The 12,651-nt window shown below is 43.3% G+C and overlaps 1 protein-coding gene across 1 annotated transcript in view; it reads left to right on the top strand.

Annotated features, from left to right (window-relative positions):
* LOC139546462 (MORC family CW-type zinc finger protein 3-like) overlaps window positions 1-12,651 on the top strand; it is a 28,431-nt gene that overhangs the window by 490 nt on the left and 15,290 nt on the right. The window contains exons 2-12 of the mRNA XM_071354863.1: window positions 869-941; window positions 8,229-8,361; window positions 8,766-8,998; window positions 9,188-9,344; window positions 9,669-9,810; window positions 10,176-10,304; window positions 10,672-10,791; window positions 10,926-11,023; window positions 11,225-11,332; window positions 11,425-11,553; window positions 11,755-11,829. Coding sequence (XP_071210964.1) covers window positions 869-941; window positions 8,229-8,361; window positions 8,766-8,998; window positions 9,188-9,344; window positions 9,669-9,810; window positions 10,176-10,304; window positions 10,672-10,791; window positions 10,926-11,023; window positions 11,225-11,332; window positions 11,425-11,553; window positions 11,755-11,829 — 1,397 coding nt within the window. The remainder of the gene's footprint in view (window positions 1-868; window positions 942-8,228; window positions 8,362-8,765; window positions 8,999-9,187; window positions 9,345-9,668; window positions 9,811-10,175; window positions 10,305-10,671; window positions 10,792-10,925; window positions 11,024-11,224; window positions 11,333-11,424; window positions 11,554-11,754; window positions 11,830-12,651) is intronic.

The following is a 12,651-nucleotide window of genomic DNA, read 5'->3' as shown; positions in this document are numbered from 1 at the left end:
CATGCGGTGTTGTTGTGGTGACGTGCAATATTTTTCAGTGTCACACACCGAGTAGCCCAATGGCGCTCATCCACTATTGTCAAAAACGAGTTGCGTCCTGAGATTCGGAAATCCGGGAGATTGAATTGTGTTCAAATCAAAGCGCCAGATTGCCTAACGGGCGTGTTTTCACGGCGTTGTAAAGCAGATGGCAACCACCACGAAACAGCGTATGCGAACGTGAGTAGATTACGTTGAAAACAACGGTCGGCCATCTTGGACGCTGTCTCCAGTTCATAGCTATAATATATACCCCAGTGATTCCCTCCTCGGTCACAGTATGGTTGCTGTTGCTGCATCCAAGCTATCCTATGCCATTAAAATGGGTATCCAAATGGGTATCCAAATAGTGTCCATTTTAATCCTTGCACAGGTCAGAAGTGCGAGATGTATAGCTTAACTTCATCACCATATAGCCAAGAATGACTACATTGGCCCAGACATGCATCTCATCTAATTTAAGACTATCCTCTCCATGTGCCCTGGGCTGTGCTTGGGGAAGCTTCTGAATCTACAGGCGTGTGTGTGTTTGACAGGAGGGGGAGGTTGAAGATGGGGGGGATAGGAGGAGGGGGGGGGGGTATTAAGATGGAGAGAGGTTTGTGTGAGATGAGTAAAGGCAGTGAGTTTTGGGTGTGCTTTTCACACTTTAAACTCACATGATGTGGGGATGGACACATGTAGGTTAGTCAGTCAGGACATCAAGGGTTGTCAGTCATTTGAGAATGGAGTAGCCCTAACATAATGCTTCCTGAAGGAGGTGGTAATATACAACATTTTATACATTTAATGTCATCAACGTAGGCTAACTCTACTCCTCCCTTAACAGCTCTGTCCCAAGTTCCTCCACACAAACTCCACCAGCCACACCTGGCCCTTCAGCGCGATCGCTGAATTAATAGGTGAGTCATCATCAGTCCTACTGTCCAGTCGCCAAGTTACCCGGTGTGTCACCTGTCATATTTGTCCAATCGCTGTGTCCAACTGTGAATCATTAAATCATTACTATCCAATCACTGAGCACCATGGTGTTAAAATGGCTACTCCGAGGCAATGTTCGGCACTCATTTTGTGACCTATTTTATCCTGCTGAGCGTCTCATTTTTGGATGGGATTCTTTTCCCATACCCACAGTGTTAATGGATGGGTCTTCTTTTTCCCCTTGGGGTAGACCTATAAATCAAATTGTATTGGTCACATACACATTTAGCAGATGTTATTGCGGGTGTAGCGAATTGCTTGTGTTTCTAGCTCCAACAGTGCAGTGACTAACAAGTAATAGCTAACAATTTCACAACAATATACACAAATCTAAAGTAAAGGAATGAAGAATATACAAATATTTGGATGAGCATTGTCGGAGCAGCATAGACTAAGAGACAGTCGAATAGAATTCAATAGAATACAGTATATACGTATGAGATGAGTAATGCAAAATATGTAAACATTATTAAAGTGGCCAGTGAATTCAAGTCTACGTATGTAGGGCAGCAGCCTCTAAGGTGCTTGTGATGGCTATTTAACAGTCCGATGGCCTTGAGATAGAAGCTGTTTTTCCAGTCTGTCCCAGCTTTGATGCACCTGTACTGACCTCACCTTCTGGATAATAGTGGGGTGAACAGGCAGTGGCTCGGGTGGTCGTTGTCCTTGATGATCTTTTTGGCCTTCCTGTGACATCGGGTGCTGTAGGTGTTCTGAGGGGCAGGAAGTTTGCCCCCGGTTATGCGTTGGGCAGACTTCACCACCCTCTGGAGAGCCCTGCGGTTGTGGGCGGAGCAGTTGCCGTACCAGGCGGTGATACAGCTCGATAGGATGCTCTCAATTGTGCATCTGTAGGAGTTGGTGATTGTTTAAGGTGCCAAGCCACATTTCTTCAGCTTCCTGAGCTTGAGAAGGTGCTGTTGCACCTTCTTTACCACACTGTCTGTGTGGGTGGATCATTTAATTTTGTCCGTGATGTGTACGCCGAAGAACTTTACACTAGAGGTCGACCAATTATGATTTTTCAATGCCGATACCAATTATTGGTGGTTCAAAAAAAGCCGATAACAATTAATCGGCCGATTTAATAAAAATAAAAATAAAATAAAACACGTGTATTTGTAATAATGACAATTACAACAATACTGAATGAACACTTATTTTAACTTAATATAATATCAATAAAATCAATTTAGCCTCAAATAAATAATGAAACATGTTCAATTTAGTTTAAATAATGCAAAAACAAAGTGTTGGGGAAGAAAGTAAAAGTGCAATATGTGCCATGTAAGAAAGCTAACGTTTAAGTTCCTTGCTCAGAACATGAGAACATATGAAAGCTGGTGGTTCCTTTTAACATGAGTCTTCAATATTCCCAGGTAAGAAGTTTTAGGTTGTACTTATTATAGGAATTATAGGATTATTTCTCTCTATACCATTTGTATTTCATTAACCTTTGACTATTGGATGTTCTTATAGGCACTTTAGTATTGCCAGTGTAACAGTATAGCTTCCGTCCCTCTCCTCGCTCCTACCTGGGCTCGAACCAGGAACACATCGACAACAGCCACCCTCGAAGCAGCGTTACCCATGCAGAGCAAGGGGAACAACCACTCCAAGTCTCAGAGCGAGTGAAGTTTGAAACGCTATTAGCACGCACCCCGTTAACTAGCTAGCCATTTCACATCGGTTACACCAGCCTAATCTCGGGAGTTGATAGGCTTGAAGTCATAAACAGCGCAATGCTTGAAGCACAACAAAGAGCTGCTGGCAAAACGCACGAAAGTGCTGTTTGAATGAATGCTTACGAGTCTGCTGCTGCCTACCACCGCTCAGTCAGACTGCTCTATCAAATCATACTTAGTTATAACATAATAACACACAGAAATACGAGCCTTAGGTCATTAATATGGTCGAATCCGGAAACTATCATCTCGACGTTTATTCTTTCAGTGAAATACGGAACCGTTCTGTATTTTATCTAACAGGTGGCATCCATAAGTCTAAATATTCCTGTTACATTGCACAACCTTCAATGTTTTGTCATAATTACGTACAATTCTGGCAAATTAGGCGGCCCAAACTGTTGCATATACCCTGACTCTGCGTGCAATGAACGCAAGAGAAATGACACAATTTCACCTGGTTAATATTGCCTGCTAACCTGGATTTCTTTTAGCTGAATATCCAGGTTTAAAAATATATACTTCTGTGAATTGATTTTAAGAAAGGCATTGATGTTTATGGTTAGGTACACATTGGAGCAACGATACGCACCGCATCGATTATATGCAACGCAGGACACGCTAGAATAGCTAGTAATATCATCAACCATGTGTAGTTAACTAGTGATTATGATTGATTGATTGATTGTTTTTTATAAGATAAGTTTAATGCTAGCTACCAACTTACCTTGGCTTCTACTGCATTCGCGTAACCGGCAGGCCTCTCGTGGAGTGCAATGTAATCAGGTGGTTAGAGCGTTGGACTAGTTAACTGTAAGGTTGCAAGATTGAATCCCCCGAGCTGACAAGGTAAAAATCTATTGTTCTGCCCCTGAACGAGGCAGTTAACCCACCGTTCCTAGGCCGTCATTAAAAATAAGAATGTGTTCTTTAACTGACTTGCCTAGTTAAATAAAGATTAAATAAAGGTGTAAAAAAAAAAACTGGCCAAATCGGTGTCCAAAAATACAGATTTCCGATTGTTATGAAAACTTGAAATCGGCCCTAATTAATCGGCCATTCCGTTTAATCGGTCGACCTCTACTTTCCACCTTCTCCATTGCGGTCCTGTTGATGTGGATAGGGTGGTGCTCCCTCCTGTTGTTTCCTGAAGTCCATGATCAGCTTCTTTTGTTGACGTTGAGTGAGAGGGTATTTTCCTGGCACCACACTCCCAGGGCCCTCACCCTCCTCCCTGTAGGCTGTCTCATCATTGTTGGTAATTAGGCCTACTACTGTTGTCGACTGCAAACTTGATGATTGAGTTGGAGGTGTGCGTGGCCACGCAGTCACGGGTGAACAGGGAGTACATGAGGGGGCTGAGCACGCACCCTTGTGAGGCCCCTGTGTCCATACCCAGTTGCACAGGGCAGGGTTCAGACCCAGGGCCCCGAGCTTAATGATGAGCTTGGCGGGTACTATGGTGTTGAATGCTGAGCTATAGCATTCTTACATCCTCTTGTCCAGATGGGATAGGGCAGTGTGCAGTGCGATGGGGATTGCATCATCTGTGGATCTATTGGGGCGGTAAGCAAATTGAAGTGGGTCTAGGGTGTAAGGTAAAGGTGATATGATCCTTGACTTCATTATGACAGAAGTGAGTGCTACAGGGCGATAGTCATTTAGTTCAGTTACCAGTGTTCCTGTACCCAAAAAAGCAATGGTGGATATCTTAAAGCATGTGGGGACAGCAGACTGGGATAGGGAGAGATTGAATATGTCTGATAACACTCTGGCCAGCTTGTCTGCGCATGCACTGAGAACGCGGCTAGAGATGCTGTCTGGTGCCGGCAGCCTTCCTAGGTTTAACACACTTAAATGTCTTACATCGGCCACGGAGAAGGAGAGCCCACAGTCCTTGGTAGCTGGTCGCGTTGGTGGCACTGTGTTATCCTCAAAGCGGGCGAAAAGGGTGTTTAGCTTGTCTGGGTGCAAGACGTCGGTGTCCACGACATGGCTAGTTTTCCCTTTGTAGTCCGATGATTGTCTGTAGACCCTGCCACATACGTCTCGTGTCTGAGCCGTTGAATTGCGACTCCACTTTGTCTTTACTTACATTTTACATGTTTGTTTGCATTACGGAGGGAATAACTACACTGTTTGTATTCGGCCATATTCCCAGTCGCCTTGCAATTTTTAAATTCGGTGGTTTGCGCTTTCATTTTTGCACAAATGCTGCCATCTATCCACGGTTTTGGGTTTGGGCAGGTTTTAATAGTCACTATGGGTACAACATCTCCTATTCATTTCCTGTTAAACTCAGTCACCGTATCCATGTATTCGTCAATATTATTCTCACAGGTTACCCAGAACATATCCCAGTCCGTGTGATCAAAACAAACTTGAAACAGATTTAAAGTGATAGTCCTATAGACGGACCCACAGCGGTCCTGTCCCTGGGGATGTCTGTTTTCCAGAGTAGGGTTGCAAAGGGAGGGAATATTCTCAGTAACTTTCAAAATGTACCAGTAATTACCTGCGACTTTGGAAACATTATGGAATTTTCATAACATGGAATATAACTTTTTGATGTATGCTACATGAAACCTATGCTGTATGACTACACACTGAAGACCTTAAGATCTCTGAAACCTACAATGCTTGGGAATATAACCTAATTGATGTTCAGTGAGTATCACTCTCAATTCAAATCACACTAAGGAATATGCCATTTTCTTTCCCCTGCCATGTCCTCCCCTCCTATACTCACTTTGCCTCTACCTTTCTACTACCGTTCTCCAGACTACTATAAAAAGTTATTGCTCTTGGCTGCTATCGCACATAAACTACTCAAGATGGACAGAGAATGCTAAAGCTCTCTGAACCCTACAATGAGTGGGAATATAACCTAATGGAAGCTCAGACTATCACTCTAAATCCGTGTAATCCCCTGTCTTGCCCCTCCTCTCTACCTTTCTCCACTCTTCAAGTTGGCAGCCATAGATTTTGCATAAAATAACATTTTACCCTTCCTGAGAAATAATCCCTCTGCTAGGCTGCTCTGTCACATTAACTACCTGAGAGCGTCAGAAAAAGAGGGAATGCAAACACTCCGTAATGCCTCTGATACCCTAGAATGATTGGGAATATAACCTAATCCCCTTCCCTCCTCGGCTCGTCTTCCTCACTTCTCTTCGCATCTCCTTGATTTGCTTTCGAATGACGTCATTGTGATTAGACTTTATAAAAATTTCTGAACCATATTACCATAGTTTCTGACAATTAGCCGGCAGTAGTGTGTCTGGATAAGGGTCTTTATCCTGCGGGCTAGGCCTATAGCCTATCCCACAGCAGTCCTGCCCCTAGGGTGGTCTTTTTCCACACGCACGCACAGCCTCCATGATGATTAATCCCGGTCACTGGGCTCCAGGGTAACGTTTTAACCTGGTGGTATTGGTGCCACTAACTGTTTTACAGTTGATAGTACCAGCCCATGATTTGGTCGCACCATCCAATGAAATTTGTCACGCAATAGAAATAATAGGAGTGATCATCTTGTGAAGGGATTGTAAGGTCATTCACATTGCTTTATTAAGAAGTGTGTAGTAGACTACTGGGATCGTTTTCAATAAAGACGTTGTTTCATCTAACATGTCTAAGCAGGAATGCACGATTCAAGATATTTTGACATGCAACCTAATCCAGTGATTGTCATGCATTTTTTTACTGTCAAAATAGGGCTACAGAATTTTTTGTTTTTTTTTGTTCAATATAATTATTTTTCCGTTATCTTTATACACTAATATTACATATAGATATAGGCCTAATTCAATTGGTGCTCATTCACCACCTGAGGAAGTGGAAACTGTAAACACATTAGCTAGATTGTTAACTCTAAATATAACACCTACTGCTAGTAGCCATGTTAATCAAACAGTACATTTAATGTGCTAAAAACGTACTTAGTTTTGTAATAGTCCTACGACCTACTCATCTCCAGTGAGGCCTAGTGCACTTGCCATGGTATATGTGCATTTCACATGCCCCATATTCAGAATATCTTGATTGTATAACTGTGTGCTTTGAGCTCAACATTGAGAGTTGAGAAATACAAATAATACCTACAGAAAGATGAGAAAACAAATTATACCTATACCCGTGTCCCTCTCTTTAACATGGACAACAGTAGTTGCTTCCAAGGTTGTTTTTTCTCTGCAATTACATTTTGAAATGTTATACAATCAGAATGCATTTCTCAGGGCACACGGGGCGAGGCTTGCTCATTACAGCAGGTGGCCCCGGTGAAACAGGCACAGCAGGAGGGCACACCATTTCATTAAAGGAGTCATGGGTATAATGCAGTTTAGAGAGGCCTTTGTTTAACCAAGTCAAGGTTTTATCTGGCCCAAAAATAGGACATGTTGATTGAGGTGACCAGGTAGAATGTGTAACCAATTAAAAATGTAACTCGTACAGATAGTTATAGGGTCAACTAAATTGTTGCCTTCTGGAGCCCTGCTTATCAGGCAGTGAGCAGTTTCTCAGGCAGGTCTCTGTTGCTGCAGTGCAGTCTGCCAGTCTGCAATTTGTCTGCCAACCCAGTTTAGTATTCAGCCTGTCACCAGATACCGTCTCAGATGTCCATCACAGTTCTGTGCATGTCTCTGATACAGTTTCCTCCCATCACCATCAATCTCTCCATCTTTCGCTGTTGCAGTATCTCACACTCTTGATTTCCTTCAATACCCCTCAATTTTGCTAACCAATCCCACTCTTTCTCTCTTTTTGTACCTGGAGCAATAAAGGCTTAGGATATAGCAATATCTCTCATCAGCCTAGTGTTTCCCATCTACCCAGTACACACACTGCCAACCCCACCCCGCCAGTATGGCTTTGGAGAGGCCTTTGGATTCAAGCTTACTCCAGACAAAATAATGGAGAGCGGAGGAGCTAGACAATAGAAGATAGTAGTACAAAGATGGCGGTAGGGATGAACATTTTGAAAAGGAGATGGCTGGAGGGATAGAGGGAGGGAGTGATTCTGAAGGTAGTTGATGGAAGAGGGAGACCAGATCACATGTTTGTGTTAGTCTAATGTTCCAGTAGTGTTTTGAGGATGTTGCATCTACAACAGAGGCTGGGGTTGCATCCTCTGTGACAGCTGTCAATGCCAGCCTGTTCTAATGGTCCGTGTTGCACAAGCAACAAAGGAGGACATATTATATCTATCACACTTTACATTACACAGCTTTAATGTTATATTGGGTGTCTAAAACCCTGATGATGTGGTAGTTTTCCACAGCATTAGCAACACAGATGGCAATGTGATTTGGCTTGTACTCCTATGCTGGTTTGGCGTGAATGTGTTGGCATTGGGCAAATGGCTTGGGTGGTCTACTATAGTGGCATACACTATGCAAGAGATTTGTTATTTGTAAAGCAACAGTGTAAAAATCAATATTTGTGGGAAAATGTCATTTCTGATTTATTCTGTTCATATTCCTCTATGCTTACAAATCCTTTATTTCCATGTCTTTTCCCCAGATAATGCCTATGATCCAGATGTCAATGCCAAGCAGTTCTGGATTGATAAGACCCAGTTTAAAGGCCAAGACTGCCTCATCTTCATGGACAATGGAAATGGGCTGGACTATGAAAAGATGCACAAGATGCTCAGGTATGGACAGTTCTCTGAACCGTTACCACTACTTTAGCAGGGTGAATCAGGATAGATAAAAGCCTGGACAAAAGTCCTGCAGAGAACACCCCCTTCGGGACCATCACGTGACATCCTGATGACACTGGTGAATGTCCTGAGAACGTCATGACTCCTCCGTGACGTCCAGGGAATTTACAGAAGTCCTCCCAGAGAACGTTCCCTTGGGACCATCATGTAACGTCTTGACGACTGGAAAAACAAATGTTCAGAGAACGTCCTGAAAACGTCCTAAGGGACGTCCCCGGAACAAACCAGGGACAAGTAAAAAAAACAAATTAATGTCTGCTGTGCTATAAGAATGCAAGTTTCTGATTGATTTACATAGAAAACCACCATGTTTCTCTATCTTTCTCTCTCCTCAGCTTCGGTTACAGTGACAAGACAGTCATAAACGGCCAGCACCCGATTGGTCTCTACGGTAACGGTTTCAAGTCGGGGTCCATGCGCCTGGGACGAGACGCCATCGTGTTCTCCAAGTCTCTAGATGGAGACACCATGCATGTAGGCATGCTCTCACAGAGCTACCTGGCACAGATCAAAGCAGAGCAGATCATCGTACCCATTGTCTCCTTCCAACGCGTTGCACACAACCAGTATATCCTTTTATAGAGAGACTACACATACGCACTGCACATACACACACACGTCATAGTGCTTAAACTGTCATCAACTTCAAACAGTTTGGACAGGTGGGACGGTGATCTATAGATGTACTTGTACACAGTGTCATTTTATAGTCTGTCGGTTGTATTGTCCCTGTGTGTGTTGTCCTTGACTTCTGCACTCCGTGTGAATGAGAAGCACAAGGCCAGTCTGCAGGACATCCTGTATTACTCTCTCTTTAAGACGGAGAACGAGCTGCTCACAGAGCTCAAAGCCATCAACTCCACCTGCTCCATGGGCTCTTCAGGAACACGCATCATCATCTGGAGCCTGCGCAGGTCAGACACACACTCACACCTGGGTATTCCTCTCTTACACAGTCCGTATAAGGACATTTTCCTCTCTTTCCTTCTCCCTCAACTATTGAGTTTCGCTACGTGGAATTTACTTTCAAATGTTACTTCTCTTTTGAAATTGCCACTTTCGTCCGTCAGATTTCTCCCTTGGTGGAATTGTAGGTTTCACTTTAGTTTTCTCCTTGAACATAATCAAAACCTAAAATTCCACCATTAGGGGTCGGCACAGAGGCCCTTCTTGAGGTATGGAGCATGTAAAACGGTTGAGTAGGAGTCTATACAGTAAGTGTTTATTTTTGTCCACAGGACATTAACAGGACAGACAGAATTTGATTTCACAACATCCAGTTACGACATCAGAATCCCGTTGGATGTGTTGGAGAGCACCAGTGAGCAATACAGGCGGTCGGAGCTGCTCACAAAACCAGAGAGTTACTACTCGCTACGTGTGAGTATTAGTATTGTGATGTTATATTGACATTCCATACAGCATTTCTCACAACAGAGTAGCTTTAGCTAGATTCAAATACTTTATCCTTTGACTAGTGCAGTGTTTTCCAAACTCGGTTTTGCCTAGCACTACACAGCTGATTTAAAATAATCAAAGCTTGATGATGAGTTGATTATTTCAATCAGCTATGTAACGCTTGGGCAAAAACCAACATTTGCAACCCTTGGGGCCCCCAGGACAGAGTTTGTAAACACTGGACTTGTGTGTTATCATTTGTATGTGTGAAATTTTATTTCCCATTTTTCTGGTGTTGTATTTTGATTGTTTATTGTATTCTCTCAATGTGCTGTTTGTGTGCTCAGGCATACTGCAGTATTCTGTACCTGAAGCCGCGTATGCAGATCGTCATTCGAGGGCAGAAAGTGAAGACTGAGCTCATCTCCAAGAGCCTGGCATACATCGCTAAGGACTATTACAAGCCCAACTTTGTGGTATCCTACCCCACGCAGGAGCCTCTGTGGATGGCTTTACTGTGTGTGCCCGTGTTTGCGTTTTCCTGTGCGTGCGTCGTGTTGTCACATCCTCGAGACACTAATTTTGTTTTCTTTTGGAGGGAAAATAGAAATAGGCAAATATGGGTACTCTACATACAAGAAATACCATCAGCCACTGCCATAGACACTACTTTTATAAGTTTGCAATAATAATCACTTACCTATGTTTAACTAATATTAGTTAGAACATTCCATAGCTAGATGTTCATGTTCAACACAGTGATACAATATGGTATTTTTCACAAAGGGAAGAGAATATGTCATCTTCTCTCCTTCCTGTTTGAGGCCTTAAGTCCTGTACCAGAACAGACGTATTCCCATCACCTTTGGGTACAACACCAAGAGCAAAGACCAATATGGCATCATGATGTACCACAAGAACCGCCTCATAAAACCTTATGAGCGAGTGGGCGTTCAACTCAAGGTAAAAGAGTGTATTTGTATGTTTGTGCGTGAGGTGTGTGGATTGTGCATAAGAAAAATTATTGCCATCCATTGTGGTAATCGGATGTCTCATGTCCTCCATCACTGACTCATAACCACCTCTAACCCCTTAAGGCCAACATCCAAGGTCTTGGGGTCATTGGGGTTATCGAGTGTAACTTTCTGGAGCCCACCCACAACAAGCAAGATTTTGACAATACCGACAAATACAGGTAAGGACTCTTACCGCATATAGGTGAAGAGGAGAGTGCTCTCTTCAAGAACACCGTTTTCCATTCAATGAAACAAAACAATCGGACTGTATTGCGGCCATCTGCCCACATACTTTAAAGATAGTGTACTTTTAATAATTTAGCTGGATAAAGCGGCACTACGTGAACTGTCATTGTTTATTTCTTATTTTCTTTGTGCAGGAAAACCATCAACAACTTAGGGGTTAAGCTGGAGGACTACTGGAAAGAGATCCGCTTTAAAAGAGACAAAGAAGATCCTAACAGCACCGTACCAGTGGAAGACACCATGTAAGTAAAACACTCCTCCATCTTCCTTTCTCCTTTCCTCTGTGTCGCCATCCCTCCTCTAACTGGTTCCTCTGCGTACCTCTACCCCATAGGAAGCGCCCGGACCAGAACTGGGTGCAATGTGACACCTGCCTGCGCTGGAGGAAGCTGCCAGATGGGATTGATTGCAGACTGCTCCCAGAGAAGTGGTTCTGCCACATGAACCCCGACCCCCAATTCAGGTGTGTCCCGAACCCACCTAGATGAAATGAACATGTTTATAAAGTGTTATAACATGTTGTGTGACCCCCCCTGCCTTTGGCCCCCCTCGGTCTTTGTTTGTGTGCATGTCTACTTGCCTACCGGAGTGTATGTATTTGTGTGTGTACCTGTGTGTGTTGACGTTGCCATGGCAGTATATTCATTATCACCTGCCTTTCCAGGAGCTGCATGGTAGAGGAAGAGCCTGAAGACTCCGATGATGACCAACCTTCATACCAGAAAACCTACAAGCAACAGTGAGAACCCAAACATCTACCATATACTTAAGCAATAAGGCACGAGGGGGAGTGGTATATGGCCAATATACCACGGCTAAGGGCTGTTCTTGCGTATGATGCAATGCGGAGTGCTTGGATGCAGCCCTTAGCTGCTAAGGGTGCCTTATTGCTATTATAAACTGGTTACCATGGTAATTAGAGCAGTAAAAAAATATATGTTTTGTCATACCCGTGGTATACGTTCTGATATACCACGGCTGTCAGCCAATCAGCATTCAAGGCTCGAACCAACCAGTTTATAATGAACAATTAATGCTGCATCTAAAGATATTTTCAATGCATAACTGAATATCTAGGCTATTTGCAGATAATTGACCTTAAGGCTGAAACATGCATCATTATTTTGTCTATGCATGGAGTGAAAAACCAACATTAGGCCTTTCGCAAAATGCGGTTAGATTGACAACAGTGCTTTGTGTGATTTGTTGATGGAAGCAAAAAATAATGGCAACATATTTCCCATGCTGGTTCGTGGCACAAGTTGCTTGTGTTTTCATTATGCTGCGAGTTTTCCCACCACAGTAACGTTTGGTAGTAGCCAGGCCATTTATTCTAGTTCAAAACATTTTAATTCTACCAAATGTTTTGCTGGACGCAGGTGATATCAAGTCTGTAGGTAGGCAGCCGCCTCTCTGTGCTAGTGGTGGCTGTTTAACAATCTGATGGCCTTGAGATTGAAAAACAGCTTCTATCTCTTTGTCCCAGCTTTGATGCACCTGTTCTGACCTCGCCTTCAGGATGGTAGTGGGGTGAACAGGCAGTGGCTCCGGTGGTTATTGT

This window comes from Salvelinus alpinus, chromosome 20 (assembly GCF_045679555.1).
Source record: "Salvelinus alpinus chromosome 20, SLU_Salpinus.1, whole genome shotgun sequence".
NCBI classification, from domain to species: Eukaryota; Metazoa; Chordata; class Actinopteri; order Salmoniformes; family Salmonidae; genus Salvelinus; species Salvelinus alpinus.
The sequence above is the reverse complement of the archived record's forward strand: the minus strand, read 5'-3'. Positions and strand labels throughout refer to the sequence as shown.